Source organism: Xyrauchen texanus, chromosome 9 (assembly GCF_025860055.1).
Source record: "Xyrauchen texanus isolate HMW12.3.18 chromosome 9, RBS_HiC_50CHRs, whole genome shotgun sequence".
NCBI lineage: Eukaryota > Metazoa > Chordata > Actinopteri > Cypriniformes > Catostomidae > Xyrauchen > Xyrauchen texanus.
The window spans coordinates 25,829,487-25,847,135 of record NC_068284.1 but is presented as its reverse complement, the minus strand read 5'-3'; the positions used below and the strand labels follow the sequence as shown (position 1 = coordinate 25,847,135).

Here is a 17,649-nt window from a genome sequence, read left to right as displayed (position 1 = left end):
CAGGAAAGGACTACGTGTAAGACTGGATGCTAGCCAGAGATTAGACCAATTTACTGCAATGCTTTAAAATTGATCTCTTTGTAGCACAAACTGATCTGGTGGAAGAAAAAAAAAAACTTTACTGCAACATACATTATCACCAGTATCTTTTCAGGCTGGATGCCTAAAATGGACTTTATTGGGGATTTAATTTTATCACAATGACTACTGCAATTTTGATGTTATCTGACCCTGTTTTCTAAGTATATGGGCCAGCTTCACTGATTAAAGTGGCCTTTCAGTCAGCATGAAATCAAAACGGACCCTATCGATTCTTTTAATGCACTCTCCTGGTGTTATTGTTGAAAATTCTTGGTGCTTGTAACACAAAAAAAGAAGGAAAAAACAACAGTTGGTCTACGTAAGCTTTTATCAAAATGACTTGCCTTTTTGGCATACATAGGCTGATCTTTTACTCCTCATGTTATGCAATGCCACTTTTCACTTTCCAATGAATTGCTGATGGATAAAATATATTCAACATTTTAATGAACCCTTTCTCGTGTCTCGTTTCACTCTGAAATATGTCAGATTATGGAAGTAGAATGGGTTGCTAACTGCATTTCATGCTAACTTTAATTCCTGGGGTTGTGAATTTTAACTTTGCTTGTAGTTTAATGCAAATATTAAATCTCTCTCACTTACCTCTCCAGATCTATCATGATTCTACCAAACCTGAATTGCAAGTTTATACAATGTCTGGCATGCCTCCTTTAGCTCTTTATATTAAGAGGAAGCCTATACTGTGTTATGCATTATTTGTGTGTGTTCTTCCCTATAACCCAAACCTCTATATTCACTCATTCCCCATCAGGTCCAGAATTTCCTTCAGCAGGTTCAGACTGATGCTAACTCTGAGGAGATGACCCCAACCTCCATGCCCAAAGCTTTGACTGTGCCATGTGATAGAACAGAGGATGGAGGTCTACCTAAGCAAAAGGCAGATGACAGCAAGGATGAGACAGATGATGAGATTGATGAGAAGACTCCTCAGCTGTGCAGAAGTGAGGAACATCTGGAGAACATACAGCAGGCTTTAACAGCAGAACCAGAGGAAAGTCAGGAGAAGGATTCAGATACCGGAGGAGAGCTGCAGACCTTGGACGTACCAGACTTCCTGTTCCCTGATGCTCCTGAAGATGCTGAGGGAGGTCAGTGTTCAGCACATTGGTTTTATACATTACAAATAAGATCATTGTGCATTTGTACAGCATTTGTAACATCTGCTGCCTGGCTGTCTCCAAGCCAACGATTAGCACTGTTAGGCTTCTCATTCATGTAATCATTCTGTTTCCGTTTTTAGCAAAGATTGTGCAGGTTGTTAAAAAGAAAAAGAGAAGGACCAGGATAAGGAGAAAGGATGTTGAGATGCCTCCTGAGATTGCAGCAGAACCTGAGCTAGCCAAGTACTGGGCCCAGCGGTACCGTCTATTTTCCAGGTTCGATGAAGGCATCAAACTTGACCATGGTGAGTCAGAACAATGCCAGCATCTTTATTTTAGGCAAATGCTGAATTCATTGTCACAATATCTCTTATAAGGCACTTTCCAAGAATAGGGTTCACTATACTTAATTTATTTACCTGTGAAATGTACTCAACTAATTAATATGACAAGGTTTTCCACTTTGAAAAAGGATTGATACACGATGACGCATTGTAAAGACCAAACAATCATAAATAAATGTTATTTATAAGCTAGAGCATTAATTTGTACATGTTTGAATTATAGTACACATTTTGAATTGGAAGTACAAATCTAGAATTTACTTATTATTTTTAAGTTCACGTTTTAACTAATTCAGTGTAGAAAGTAGTTCGTTTTTTCAGTGTAATAGTAAATTGTATCAAATGCTCAAGTACATTGTAGTTAAAGACACCTAATATAAAGTGGGTATATGTACAAAGATTTTTAGAAGAATATTTCAGCTCTTTTGTTGCATACAATGTAGGTGAAAGGGTGCCAAAATGTTGAAGCTCCAAACATCATGTGACTCCAGTGGTCATAGGTCCAATGTCTCAGAAGCAATTTGTTAGGTATATATTTTGTTAATTTTTACCATAAATTCTCCTCCCTATTTCTTAACAAAATAAGTAGTGAACATTTTTATTTTGAAATATGATTAAAAAAATGTGTTCACAAAATTAGTCATGTGTAACCAACATGTAGGTAGCCAATTTTTTTTGTCATATTTGAGCCCTCAAGACTGTTTTTGAAGTAAAAAAACTACAACAACGTTATTTTGTCATAATTAAATCTCAATATTTTTTTAAAGGCACATTGTTTTCAGGTCATTTGGTGTCTTGATCTTGATTTAATAAATAAATAAAAAACTTTTTTGAAAACAAATTGTTTTTTTCATATAAAACATATTGATATTTAGTACATTATACATTTTATATCATTAATGTGGAAGGAAATGCATTCTACATGTTTGTTAGACCATACGTGGTTTTAGGATTTAATTCTACATGAGTTATGTGACCTTAAATTTCACCAATTTAATCTTCATTGGACACTCCACAATCCAGCTAATTAGGTGGCGGTCACTTTTTTGTAGAAATCGCTATAAATGTTTTAAAACTAATTTGAAACCTACATGGACCTCAATAATGGTGACAATCAACAATAGTGGTGCCTGGGTTGCTCCGTGAGTATTGACGCTGACTACCACCCCTGGAGTCGTGAGTTCGACTGAGTGACTCCAGCCAGGTCTCCTAAGCAACCAAAATGGCCCAGTTGCTAGGGAGGGTAGAGTCACATGGGGTAACCTCCTCGTGGTCGCAGTTAGGGGTGCTCGCTCTCATTGGGGTGTGCGGTAATTTGTGCTTGGAACGCAGAGAATAGCATGAGCCACCCATGCTGTGAGTCTCTGCTGTGCCATGCCACCCGGATTGATGTGAGTAACCATGCCATCATGAGGACCTAGTAAGTAGTGTGAATTGGGCATTCCAAATTGGTTGAAAAATAAAATCATTAATTTAAAAGATGAGCTCCTAACATCACCACACAACAACTGAATAACAGTGGCAAACTTGACAGAATGTGTTTTAAACTAGATTTTGACAACCTTATTTGTCAATGACCCTTAGGCTATCTTTGCAACCCTATTTGTTTATTTGTATTTTTTTATGTGTTACAAATTTAATCTATTTAATTTTGATGTTTATTTAATAATAATTGCTAGAAAATATAAAAATCAGACAAATCAGATTTTAAACTGTAATAGACATGTCACCATTTTTTGGAACAAGGTAACATAACATAAAACCCTTTTATTCCTTCTTTCACTGACCATCTGTTGATAGAAAAATATGACATGAAAGTGCCACAAACTGTGGAAGATGACAAAAATAGCCAACATGTAGTCGTAGAATTGAATAAAATCTTAAATAACAAGTAGAGGGAGTCAATGTAGCAGCTGAAGGGCTATAGAGCTGGTTGGCTGACTGGAGGGCTGGCTCAGTCTGCAGTGTGTGTGTGTGTGCTGGCTGACGTTGGACACCAATCCGCTCACACCTGCATCAGTCCAGGGAGAGAAAGAGGGGAACAAGTGAGAGCAAGCAGCTTTTACAGTGCTCAGGAGAGCACTCTTTCTTTCCCCTCGCCGCACTTCTCACAAATAGAGTGCTTAGCCTCGGAGGGGGTGCAACCTTTAGCTCTGGTGCTTTACCTGTGGTCTCATCTCTATTCCTGCCTGCAAAGTGGGCCACTTTCCTAATGGCCCGAGTATATTACACTGAGCATAAACCTGCTTCCTTTATCTCTTTCCATTGTCTAATTGTATTTTATCAGAGGAAATTAAGATGCTTCTTTCAAGCTTGTTCCTTCAGACTCGATAGAGCTGCTAAAGAGATATTTTTGTCCAGTTTGCCACTTTTATTCATAGTATTGTGGAGAAAGGACTGAAAACAATAGATAGATCAATGGGTAATGGATTTGGGAAATGTTGCGAGCTGGATTCAAACTCTTGTCACCAACATGAGCACCACTGCTTAATGCGTCAGAACATGTGCACTTACTGCTAGGCCAATAGAAACAATTATGACATGCATCGTGCTTGTTATGAGGTCTATGAGAATGAAGTCATAAAATATTTTTCTGATTTCTGTACCTTGTGATTTGAATTTTAAACTTGTACTTCCGGTGATCCTCAACACGGCTAGAATGAATGTCAGGGCACTTTCACACTAGAGCTTTTGCTCCAGATCAGAGTCAGTCAGAGTCTCCTGGTTACATTTGATTTAACTTCTCATTGCTGTTTTTCTCCTTACAAATTGACTTCAAATAATTTTGTATTCTCTCCAAAAGGACAAATACTTGTTTTACTTATTTAATTGTCTCATAATTTACTCACCCACATGCCATCCTGGATGTGTTTGAATTTCTTTCTTCAGCAGAACACAAGTGTTTATCTGAGGTTCTGTAGCCTTTCTGTCCATCTGCAGAACTGCCGCTCTGTTCCCAAAATGTTTTCTTGTTTTTTGCACCATTCTGAATAAACTCTAGAGACTGTTTTATTTGAAAATCCCAGGAGATCAGCAGTTACAGAAATACTCAATCCAGCCCATCTGGCACCAACAATCATGCCATGGTCCAAATCACTGAGATCACACTGTTCCCCATTCTGATTGTTGATGTGAACATTAACTGATGCTCCTGACCCATATCTGCATGATTTCATACATTAGACTGCTGCCATTGGCTGATTAGATAATCATATGAGTAAGTAGAGAGAAGCTTTTTTAGTGTTGTAAACAACTAGCTGGCTAGCGTTGATGATGCAAACATACCTTGGTTCTGACCTAAATAATTCAATACAAAAAGAGTCCTGCAGAGGAAGGGGATGGAGGGTGGAATTTGATTTGGACCAAGCAATAAAACATATTTTAGAAACAGCCACTCTCTTGGTATGTTTTTTCAGGATTTACTTTTTAATGGGCCTGATCGTGGGAAAGGCTAAATTTAAATACCTCTGATGCATTTTGACATCAGCTTCAAATATCAAACGCTTTTTCCTTCTGGTACCATGAAAGGTCCAGTTATTTGGGAATAGAAAAACTATCCTCATGGACGGCCTATTTCTCTTTGAATCCTCCAAAGTACCATGACTAATATGTTTTTCTATGTCTCTCACTTTTAGATCATAACTGTTTCACTAAGCATTTAGCATTCTGTTTGAAACTGAGATCAGAGCCATCTTTTCACTTATTCATGTCAACAGAGGCAGTAGCCCATAGCCATAGTAAGAGCCTCTCTTCCTTCAGCACTGCCTTATTAGACAGAGAAAGTGGGGTAGAGAAGGATTGTGTGGGAGACAGCATAGGCTGAATCATGTATCCTCTACACCCAGACCCTAGAGATCTGAGCCAGAGGATTTAAGTGCTTCATGGGAAGGAGTTTATCTCAGGGCTACAGAGATGAAAACCGGTCTCTCTTTACTACCGGGATAGAGAAAGCAAACAACAAACACGACCATGACGTTAATGTTACGCAGGTCAGAGCCAGACTTTTAAATGAAATGAGTAACTCTTGAGAGATGATATCATGATGTGACCCATCTAAAGGGCACTGACATGCATTAACACTGCTGGAGAGATTCCAGATTCCTTTAAACATTCTAGTTTTTTGTAGGCGGGTTTGAAGATGGTTTAATTTTTCTCTTCTTTATCCTACGGAAACCAGTTTATACCTCATTTATAAACAGGTGTCTCCTGTTTTATTAGCTTAATTTGTTTTTGAATGTATTTAAATCTGTTCATAAAGATGATACCTCTAAATAATACATATTTACATATGTAAATGGATCGTACAAATGATGAGTCTTCTGAGACCATACGATTGCTTTGTTTCAGGAACAGACCGAACTTTAAGTGATTATTTACTTGACCTCTGCTGTAGGTCTCAAATCTATTTCACACTTGGGCATGTACAGAATATAATGAATTTGCCAAAAATCAGGTTTGACATCATTGATTCCAAATGCCTTTGAGCGCAACTTTGTTTTTCTTAACATTACACACTTTGAAGCAAATAAGTAAAAAATGGACAAAAACAAATTTACAAGACTGTTTGTGCTTTACGACTTAAGACACTGGGATTTTTACTTCCAGCACCAGATTGTTGCACTCTATTGGTTCTCATGTGTCACATGGGCAATCACAGTGCTGCATTTTTAAATATGCAGAAGCACAAATGAGACTTGGAACTCTATTTTCATAAGCATGCTATGTCTTATCCAATTTTCGTGAGAGTGCTAATTCGAAGCACAATTTTTGTTCCAGCGCAAATCGCAAGTGACCGTGGATGGGATTGTTTGCACTATCTGTTATCTGTATGTATGTTAATAAAGTGTCAATTTGCTGTTTTCCTGAGAAATAGGTAATTGTTCTAAGACGTTTCAATACCACGTCTGTTTTGAGTGCAAATTGCAAATTCAGTTCCTGCAGATTCCACCGACAGGTGGTAATAAATGTCCAAACATTGAAAACATGGTGGAAAAATTATGTCCCTGACATTAGCCTTTTTATGAAACAAAAATATATGAGATTTAAGTGAAACTATCATGGTTTATTTTTATATTAATATTTTGTTTATATTCTAAATTGTATTTATGATTAATTTGTATAGGTATTTTTCAACCTGTTGTCGTAGTGATTTTTAAGTCACTGCAATAGGGGCTGGTGGCTGAAGTTGGACCGAGTAAATTTTCTTTTTTTTTTTTTTTTTTTACCACTTAGTTATTTTGAATATATATAGTTTTATTTATTTTTTATTTAAAGTGTAATTTCAATTTAGAAATATTTTTGGTTTTAAGTTTTAGTTTCAATAAATTTAAGGTTAAATCAAAATCGACCGGCTGAAGTGTGTTCTGATACAATCAATCACTGTTAATACTAGACATGATTTGTGTGTCAGCAGATGAAAATTATTAATAATTCTTAAATTCCATATAATTTATTGGTGCCTACATCAATATCCTGAACCACATTTTCCATGTGTATAAAAGGAGAGTGTCCTATTTAACAAGGACAAAATAATAATGTGGTAGAACGGGTTGGCCACCAATCGCAGGGTTGTTGGTTCGATTCCTGGCCCACACGACACCACATGCTGAAGTGTCCTTGGGCAAGACACTGAACCCCAAGTTGCTCCCAATGACCGGCTAGTGCTTTACATGGCAGCTCTGCTGTCATTGGTGTGAATGGGTGAATGAGATGTAAAGCGATTTGAATAACGCTAAGGTTAAAAAGGCGCTATTTAAGTGCAGACCATTTACCATTGAAAACAGTCCATTTACACTACCAACTTCTTATGAATGTGCTGTCTTTGTTGATATCACTGGTGCTTAAAGGAATTATTAGGACTATATAATAGGACGTAGTCTTTGCAGTAACCTCTGAATTAAATTGCACTTGACACGATTAGCATCAATTTCGCCAAACCAGTTTGGCCATGCCCAGTGACTGCGTTTATGACTTCTGGCATTGCGCTGTGCTTGGCGCTAGCACTCTTAAAATAGGGCCCTTGGTGTTTTCAGAGAATAGTTACGTAAATATCTTCCTCACACAAAACAAATGGCATGACTTCAGAAAAGAGATTATTTCACACGAGTCATGGTGCTTTTTGTCCTTTTTGAAGCTTGACAGCCCCTGCTCATGCTTTCATTGAATGGAAACATTCTGCAGAAACATCATCTTTTGTGTTCCATGGATGATAGAATGTCATATGGGTTTGGAATGACATAAGAGTAAATTATAACAAATAGGGGCAACTATTCCTTTAATCATCTTTCATTTGAATGAAAAATGCATAATATAATAGTTTATTTGCCAAACATACTGTATTGAAGATATTGGTTTCTCAAGCGAGTTTTGAGCACATTATGCAAATGCAAAGTTTTGTGTGCTTATAAATGTGAGTTCTCATTATGCAGGGGCACCTGTACTGTTAATCTTTGGGTGCTGCCTGCTGTCCAGAACCATTACAGAAAACAGGAAGTGCTTAAAGTGGCTGCTCCAGACCAGTGATTGTTACTTTAGCAGGTGTTCTGTTCTCAGTGGAGAGAAAAATACGAGAGGCGGAAAAACAGAGATGGGTTTGTAGTGGCTAAAAGCAGATGTTGTTGGTCTCCACAGAATCAGCAGAGGACATGGTCTGTTAAACTCCACTCTCTCAGAGCCCTCAGACTGCCTCTGCCAACTCACTTTTGCACACATATCCCACTGCAATAGACACAGTGCTACCACAAATACACATTAAAATGGTTCATGTGTGAGAGAAGAATCAAATGCCTTGTTTTAAATAGTCTTTAATGTCTTCTTATCTTGAACATATCTTGTATTTTTTTGTACAGCTCCACATACGTATAGTTTTCTGGCTTCACATAATATAGGAGATCTCTGATATTTAAAATGTAATAGTTATTGGCTAGATCATCCTTTTGTCAATAGATGCCCCTATATATTTAGAGTGAGCTAGAGAGGGGAGCCAAGCTTTAGCTCTTTAAACCGAATATGAAAGCAGTATACTCTTAGTGGTGAATATGTGAAATGACTTCCAAATTTGCATTGAAAATGTATTTGAACCATAATTTGAATCATTTCTGTTCATCTAAATTCCCTCCATTTTAAATGAAAAATGGAAAATGACTTGTAATTTGAATGCTTCTAACTATAATTTTTTTTACCTGCATTCTTACTGTTTGTAGCACTATATGTGAAAATCTGGTCTGTTCTCCCCACAGAGGGCTGGTTCTCAGTGACTCCTGAGAAGATAGCACAGCACATCGCTCTGAGGGTGCAGGACAGCTTCAGCACTGAGCTCATTATCGATGCCTTCTGTGGTGTGGGCGGCAATGCCATTCAGTTTGCCCTCACTGGCAAAAGAGGTACAGTTGCATTTAAAACTGTTGCAAGACCAACACAATCCTGCAGTGTTATTACCCACATGTAGGTTTAAGTTTCTTTGTATTGAGGAACTGTTCTGTCAACAGAAAAATAATTCTGAGATTTGGACTATATCTATCACATAGTCCTTGCAAAATATCCAGTTGTGATTTCAGATGGTAATGCCATGGTATGAAATAGTCATGTAAATTAATAAAAATCATTATGTAATGGGAAAGTCTCTGTAGTGAATATACTTTCATGTAAAAAAAAATATATATATATATTTTGCACAAACCTGAAATACTTAATTGGCTAGAAAAAGTACCTTATAAGTGCAATCTCTATAAAAGGGTTTTTTAAAAATCCTTTAAAGGAGTCACGTCATGAGGAATAATATTTTCCTTGATATTTTTAAATATAAGAGATCTTTCTACTATAAAAACATACTGTAAATTCAGAACTTAGGGGGTTAGTTGAGTTCACCCAAAAATGCCATCGTAGTTGTGACTTTCTTCTTTTAGCCAAACACAATCGGAGTTGTAGTACAAAATATCCTGGCTCTTCTAAGCTTTATAATGTGAGTGAATGGTACCTTAGATTTTGAAGCCCAAAAAAGCGCATCCATCCATCAAAAAAGTGATCCATACGGCTCCAGGGGGCTAACCCTTTAATCCCCAATGGAATAAAAGTGTTTAAAACTGCCAAAACGCCTCGTTCTCTACATCCGTATATTAGTGATGTCACAAAGGGTACTCGTTAATTCATGACTACCTCTACAGTAGGGTTGCAACGGTATGAGATTTTCACGGTATGATAACCATCTCAGAAAATATCACGGTATACGGTATTCCACAATTACTATTATTAGTGAAAACAGAAGGGTTCTTTTATTTATCTATTTATTTTTGAGCAAACACTTTATTATAATTGAAACTTGAAACCATTTATTTTATTGAAGCATGTGTTACACTTTTAAGAATGATGCGGCGTCCGCTCTTGGTACATATGAGTAAAAATGTCTCCCTTTTGAAAATAAATAAATAGAAAAATAAGAAAGCTAACAGATTTATAAACATGATAAAAATGTCATATAACTATAACGTTATATAACTAAAACATGTTAGTTTACATGTTGGCATAGCATGTTAAATTAACTACTAAATGAAAAATAACATCAGCTGTGTGAGCTATTGAAGTAATGTCCTATAATTATTAACAGTTAACATACTGTTCCTGTCTGTACCTTTAACTCAATGGTTCTCAACTGGTTTTGCTTCAGGACAGATTTTACATTGGAAATCAAGTGTCGACCTGCCATAGATTAAACATAACCTGTATTTAATGTATCCTGGGTTGCATTTCCTTTTATGTTGCATAGTTTTGTTCATGGTTTTCCAGTACAAGGACATGCGTCAAGTGTCATTATTTTTGTTGATGATATCAACAACAAAATCTACAGGAAGTTGTCTCTCCCCTTTTAAAAATTGAAGAGGATATTTACTTATATAAGCCCATTATTATCCCATTTGTTACCTAATATTACATATTACACATTACACAGAAGGAAAGGCTCCTCATTACCATGGTTAGGTCAGTGTGCTAGTCTTAAATAATAGTAATAATAATAATAATAATAAATTAATGTATTTATGAAAAATAAATACTAGCTGAAACACATCTTGAAACTTTAACTACAACTGCCATTGTTGATATAAAATGAGGTCTAATAGATTCTACCTTTTTAGATTATTTCATATGAAACTATAACATTTTGTCAAAATATAACAGTTTCTTTTACTCATGTAAAAGCCTGAAACAAATTTGTAAAGGTGATGTGTGTAATTATTAATATTTTTAACTATTTTGGTAAAGGGGCCACATCAGGCTTAAAGTAGTGCTTAGGGGGCCACATTGTATTGCATTTGAGATACAATGTTCTGCATTGATTTGGTTTCTGTATCTTTTAAGCCCAGAAATAGTTGTGTACTCAATTTTCTGAAGTGTATCTGTGACTAATGGGACTATTCTGCAATTGCCTAAAATTGATACATTACAAAGATAGATACTTTTCTATCAGGCATTAAAAAAACTGAATAAAGGTGGAGATTATAAATTTATTTTGCCATCTCTACTTCCCTGTTAATTTATTATTCAGTTTTAATAATAATAATAATAAATTAAAAAAAAGTTCTCAAACTTTACCCGTTTACATGCTTATAGAGTCATGGTTGCCAGATTACACAAAATAAGTATAACATTAGGTGGAATATTTCCAAATTGCGCAAGTATAAATCTCAAACTAGGGGTGTTTCGTCTCTTATCTGGCAACCCAGAGCATGTGAAGACGCATTACGTCCCAATGCAAGTTAACTGAAATATCCATTGAAAAATAAAAACGATAAATGAGCCGCGGGCCACATTAAACCATGTGGAGGGCCTGATCCAGCCCAACTTGGGCGGCCGCCGAAATATCTTCAATGGGAGAACCATGGCATTGCTCTTTCCCTTCTGTCCGCGACCCAGTCCAAATAGACCACTTGAGAAACACTGCTTTAACTCACACACACACACACTCATGTCAGACCCCCTCACCTTGCTTCTATCAGACATTTTCTCTGTGTGTGTGTGTGTCACAAGTTGATGAGTCTGACAGGCAGACAAGGAATAAAGGAGATGCGCACGCGCATGTGAGATTCTCTGTCCGGTTGCATTTTTTTCTCAATACCGTAGATAAGCAAATGTTCATGGTATGATAACCGTCAATTTTCAAACCGTGGTATACCATGAAACCGTTATACCGCTGAAATCCTACTCTACAGCAATAACATCAACACCTACTTTAAAATCATCACACCCACTGGTGCTCACTTTGTAAATGGAGAGAGGGCAAGAAGGTCAAAAGGCCTACTGTGGACTCACTACTTCTGAATGCCAAATAGAACCCAGCTGGAATATTTTCAATATTTTTTGTATACAAGCATACCATACACCGATGTCTTTGACTGTTGTCATGTTTCTAGCACACTTTTAAAAGATGCAATGTCTAGTTTCAACTCTGAAGTGTCATTTGCTGCCGCTTGTTTTTTGCTTAAACTGGTCAACAAATTTTTCTTTCATCCATCTGAGATTTTTAATTATTGGTGTATGTTAACACACACTAGATGGATGACTTTGATGTTTTGATTTGTTTCCGGTGTTGTGCTGAATTTTGACTCCCTATATCCTTATGTTTAGGGTAGGTGTAGGGATGGGCTTAAGCAGTAGGGACTAATGACAGTTAGGGGTGGGCTTTAGGGATATGGGCCAATCATGTAGAGGGGAGTCAGAATCTGGCAGGGAGAATTTCGCCATAATATAGTGATGTGTACCTCAGTGCAGGATGTTGCTGGAAACTGGATGTGTGTGTCTTGTGAAGCAGTCAGAAATCAAGTCATGCTTTGTCAAAGAATTGTCACTGAAGGATAATGGGCAGTTAAAACACTATTGGACCCGATTTACGTAAGTAAACAGTTCCATTCATTAATATTTCAAATGTCATGGTTGTTTGATTGTTTATGGTGCTAACATGCTGTCTACACCGGGCGCGTCTGTTGACACGACACAATGGCTTGAGGTTGTCTACGCCAGAGCATGTGAGCGGAGTGGTGATAATTCCACCTGAGCGAAGAGCGCCTTTTTGAAGATTCTGCTTGGCTCGCTCAACCCAGAATGTGCTTCGTGATATGCAAGTTTGGGAATCTGTGAAATAAGCAATAGGCCTGATTTAATGGAGCTCTAACATTGTTTTAGTGTAGTTGCAAACCTTATAACCTCAATAAATGCAAAGTATAAATCAAAGCTAAGAACGAGGAAATCGAAAGGGAGTGTGGAGAGACTGTGAGAATTAGCAAATATTAATTTAGGAGTCGTACGTGTCACATTGCCAGAGAGCACGAGGATGTGCTACTTGAACATGGTAGTGCAGCAAAAGGTGAGCTAGTAGGCTACACTACTATTCGATAATAAATTAATAGATAAGTAGCCGATGTATCTTGTTGTTTTGCCATCATGTCAGTGCAGCTGCCAGCTAGATGCAAGCCCGGTTCTGCGGGGTTGCGACCTTTAGAGCACCCTCAATTGAATATGTAATTTTAATAATACTGTATATTGACAAAGCATTTTTCCTTGAATCCCGGCCGAACACACACACACACACACACACACAAAACCCTGCATCAAAACCAATAAATATGTATGATCTTGCAGATCAGTTTGTTCAATGACATCTGCTAACAAATACATATTTGACTGATTACAAATGATAAGAATTTCTGGTAGTCCCAATAATCTAACAGCTGTTGTAAACCTCTCCAAAATAAACAGCAAGATTTTGTATATAAAAACACAACAATACAGTCTCATAATTTCAGGTGTGTACATTACTAATCATTTGATAATTTAATAAATGTCGGCCTATAGTCTATATTTCACCCAGAGGGGCAACTCAGCCCATGTGGGTAAACGGGCAGTTGCTTGGGCCACTGTAGCTACTCCCTGTGTGCATGTTTGGAACCAATTATACTACAGAGAAATGTCATGTTGGAGCGGGATTTGAGCGGATGCTTTTTTTACCAGTGAGCGTGAGAGGTACTTGAGTGGAGCGTCCGCTTGGGCCATGAGCGGAGCGCACGCACATGGAGCGTGTTATTGAGCGGAGTGTCACACAGCTCCGCTTCGCTCGCATGCTTTGGTCAACACAAGATGCATTGACACGAACTTTGTCAAATGTTTCTTTGTGTTGTTGGCAACGGCAGTAGTAAGGCCAGCTCAAAATGGAATGGGACACCCGTTTACTGTTGCTGTGACGTGCCAGAATGGATGCTTCCATGGCAGAATGATTATGATTATAATCATTAGCATGATTATAATTAATGATTCTATTGCTTTTGACATGACGTGCCTCTCGCGTCCGGTGAAGACGTGTGAGTATTAACAGTTGTGTTTGAGATGAACAGTTTAATATAATCAGATGCAATGCGTTGTATTTGCAGTATGTGTAAACCCTGACTTTTAGTTTAATAATGTTGATGAGTTTGTTCATTCTCTTACGAATTAGTTTTTAATATGGCTGTATTTGAGGGGCTGCATGATGATAGCCAATCAGAACAGTGGGCATTCAAGTTGAAGTTTTATGAAGGCGCTTAGGCCGAAACTGAGCATTTCAGACAGAGGGCCAGAGATAGCGGAAAATGATCATATATATTACTAAATTATGTAAATAAAATTTATAAAAAAAACTTTACTAACATTATCAGTGGACCTCAGGGAAGGCTGAAACTAAGCATTTCAGACAGAGGGCCAGAAACTGTTTTAATGCAAAAAAAAAAATCTTTACTGTCTTTAATAAAACATTTATTATCATTTTGCGACCCCTTTAAAAACATGAAAGTTTTGGAAATTCATTGGACTGAAGGTGTGAGAACCCTGAAGATACCACAGAGAATACCATGATATTACCATGGTACGATGTCCAAACAACATGGTAAGGCAAGGCAAGGCAAGTTTACTTATATAGCACATTTCATACACAATGGTAATTCAAAGTGCTTTACATAGAAGAGATTAAAATAAGAATAAAAAAATAAGAATAATTGAAACAGTTTAGAATATAAAATAAAATACAGTACAAACAGTCGGACACACAGTGGCACAGTGCTCATTCAGTAAATGCACAGCTAAACAGATGTGTTTTAAGTCTGGATTTGAATGTGACTACTGTAGGAGCACATCTGATCTCTTCTGGAAGCTGGTTCCAGCTGCGGCTGGCATAATAGCTAAAAGCAGACTCTCCTTGCTTAGAGTGAACCCTTGGTATTTCTAGCTGATGTGATATTAATGATCTGAGTGATCTGTTGGGTTTATATTCAGTGAGCATATCTGCAATATATTGAGGCCCTAGCCCATTGAGTGATTTATATACCAGTAATAATACTTTAAAATCAATCCTAAATGTAACTGGGAGCCAGTGTAAAAACATGAGGACTGGTGTGATATGTTCATATTTTCTGGTTCTGCTCAGAATCCTGGCAGCAGCGTTCTGTATGAGCTGCAACTGTCTTATGGTCTTTTTGGGAAGGCTATGATAATTTTTGGTACTTTTTTGTTAAAGGGATACCCAAAAATTCTCACATCATTTAGTCACCCTCATGCCATCCCAGATGTCTGTATGAATTTTTAGAAGAATATTTCAGCCCTGTAGGTCCAATGCAAGTGAATGGGTACCAACATTTTAAAGAACCAAAAGGACATAAAAAGAGTATAAAATTAATCCATAGGTCTCCAGTGTTTAAATCCATATCTTCAGAAGCAATATGATAAGGGTGGATGATAAACGAATACATTTTTTACCATCAGTCTCCACTTTTACATTATTCTTTTCTTTTTGGCAATTTCCATTATTCGTTCATTGGCCACCTACTGGGCAGGAAAGAGAATTTATGGTAAAAACTTCTTAAATATTGATCATATTTCTTCTGAAGACATGGATTAAACCACTGGAGTCATATGGATTACTTTTATGCTGCATTTATGTGCATTTTGGAGCTTTAAAATTTTGGTACCCATTCGATTGCATTGATGGTCCTACAGAGCAGAAATATTCTTCGAAAAAACGTTGTGTTCGGCAGAAAAAAGAAAGTCGTACACATCTGGGATGGCATGAGGAGTAAATGATGAGAACATTTACATTTTTGGGTGAACTAGACATATTCTAGATATATTTTGGGTGAAAAAACTGTTTTCTCCCACTGCCTTTCCGTTTTTGTCTTGCAGTCAGTTCTGTTGAAGATGTATTTCATTGAGATAATTTATACATCTCAATGTCTGCTTCTCATTCAGTGATTGCTATTGACATTGATGCAGTACGCCTGGCTCTGGCTCAGCATAATGCAGAGGTCTACGGAGTGGCAGACCGGATCGAGTTCCTACACGGAGACTTCATGCAGCTGGCTCCGCGCCTGCGGGGAGACATCGTCTTTCTCAGTCCCCCATGGGGAGGACCAGAGTACCTCAGTGCCGACGTCTTCAACATCAAAACTATGATGAATCCTGATGGATATCCTTTCAGTCTTCCATATTGTTGTTTTATTCTAGGTGGTGCCTCTTTCCAAATGAGCTTTTTCATTAGAATGGGAAGTTCAAAAAGAGATGAGTTCTCATTTTTAACATCACTCCCCTTTTACTTTGTGTCATTAATTATATACTTTCTAAAGCAGTGGTTCTGGGTTTTGCATCAAGTGGCGAACCAGCACAGTAACAAAATGGTTTATCATTCAAAAGTAAACAAAAATGTCCAGAAATTCAAACGATGAACTGAACAGACCCAGCAATATGCAAAATTATTAACATTAATATTGTCTTTTAGCAGACAGTTTTTTCCAAAGCGACTTATAAATGAGGAACATAGTAAGCAATCTGTCATACAAAAATGAACTATATTTGCAGCACTGCACTACTAGAATGTCAGAACATGACAGAACATTTTCAGATTTACTTTACCTTGGTTCCCTGAAAGGGTACAAGACATTGGAGTAGAGTTTTTTTTTTTAGGTGAGAGCGATGTGCTCTTTGTCCCTCAGTCAGAAAATTCGGAGAAATGGTGTTTTCGCGCCCGCTTATATACCGGACATCTTTGCGCCTAAAAGGTCGGGGCTTAAACAGTGGCTAATCTTAGAATCGCCGTTATTGTAGAAGGGTTTCAACTAGGTCGTCGGAAAATAAATTTCCTGTATTTATCAGCATGACGCAATGTTGAGTGAACTGTATTCGTAAGGGAACTGACATTGTAATGTAACATTTGAAAAAGTTTCAGATTCAGTCTATTCCACCAATTAATGTCTTGAAATGGCATATATTATGTTAAAATTTTTTAAAACAGTTGTATTGTTTACTTGCATAATTTGTACTATTTATAAGTATTTACATATGATATGTAGAACACGTGCTTAATCAGTACTGTCTCTTTAAGACTAGCGGCATTAGCCAGTGAGCGCATATAATGAAAGAAGATGTGCCTAATTTCTTTAGCACATGTCTTTTTTGTTGTTTATAATCAACAATTGACTGTAAAAAACAGAAAGGGTATTAAGAGACATTATTCAATTAAATATGGATCTGTGGATCTCGTCTTTTGACACGCAGAGCAAGGTAAACCAAAGGTTTACTCTCAACACGCAGTGAAAGGTCTAGTGCCGAACGATTTTTCTGGCAGAGTGCGTTCCGACTCCATTGTTTACAGAGCTGAGCTGACGGTGGTTCTGCAAACAGTGCAGAGTTAAGTGGTGTCTTCACGGCAAGTTGTTAACTAGTTTGTGAAATACATAGCAGTATATAGTGCAACACTGCTCCCGCTGTTTATCTCTTGACTCGGCAGCAGCTAACCATGAGTTATTGTTTATGACTGTTTTGTTATACATTTACAGCGAAATATTGCTTATGTTTTGATAAGCATGAAAACGGTAGAGGTACTTCTACTTTACTTGAGAATTACCTTGGCATTTTCTATTACTTTATACTTTCACTACATTTCAGAGTATTTGTAGCCTTCTGAGTAGCCTTCATAGTCATATTGGTGCACAATTCACATAGAAAAGGTCTGTTTTCATTCCAGCTCAAAAATTATCTATATCGGCCACCATATCAGTAATCTGTGAATTTTCCGCCTCTAAAATCGGTATCGTCTC

General features: G+C 37.3%; 1 protein-coding gene across 1 annotated transcript in view; it reads left to right on the top strand.

Annotated features, from left to right (window-relative positions):
• Positions 1–17,649, top strand: part of tgs1 (trimethylguanosine synthase 1) — a 32,384-nt gene that overhangs the window by 13,125 nt on the left and 1,610 nt on the right. The window contains exons 8-11 of the mRNA XM_052133300.1: positions 854–1,190; positions 1,343–1,507; positions 8,785–8,928; positions 15,806–16,024. Coding sequence (XP_051989260.1) covers positions 854–1,190; positions 1,343–1,507; positions 8,785–8,928; positions 15,806–16,024 — 865 coding nt within the window. The remainder of the gene's footprint in view (positions 1–853; positions 1,191–1,342; positions 1,508–8,784; positions 8,929–15,805; positions 16,025–17,649) is intronic.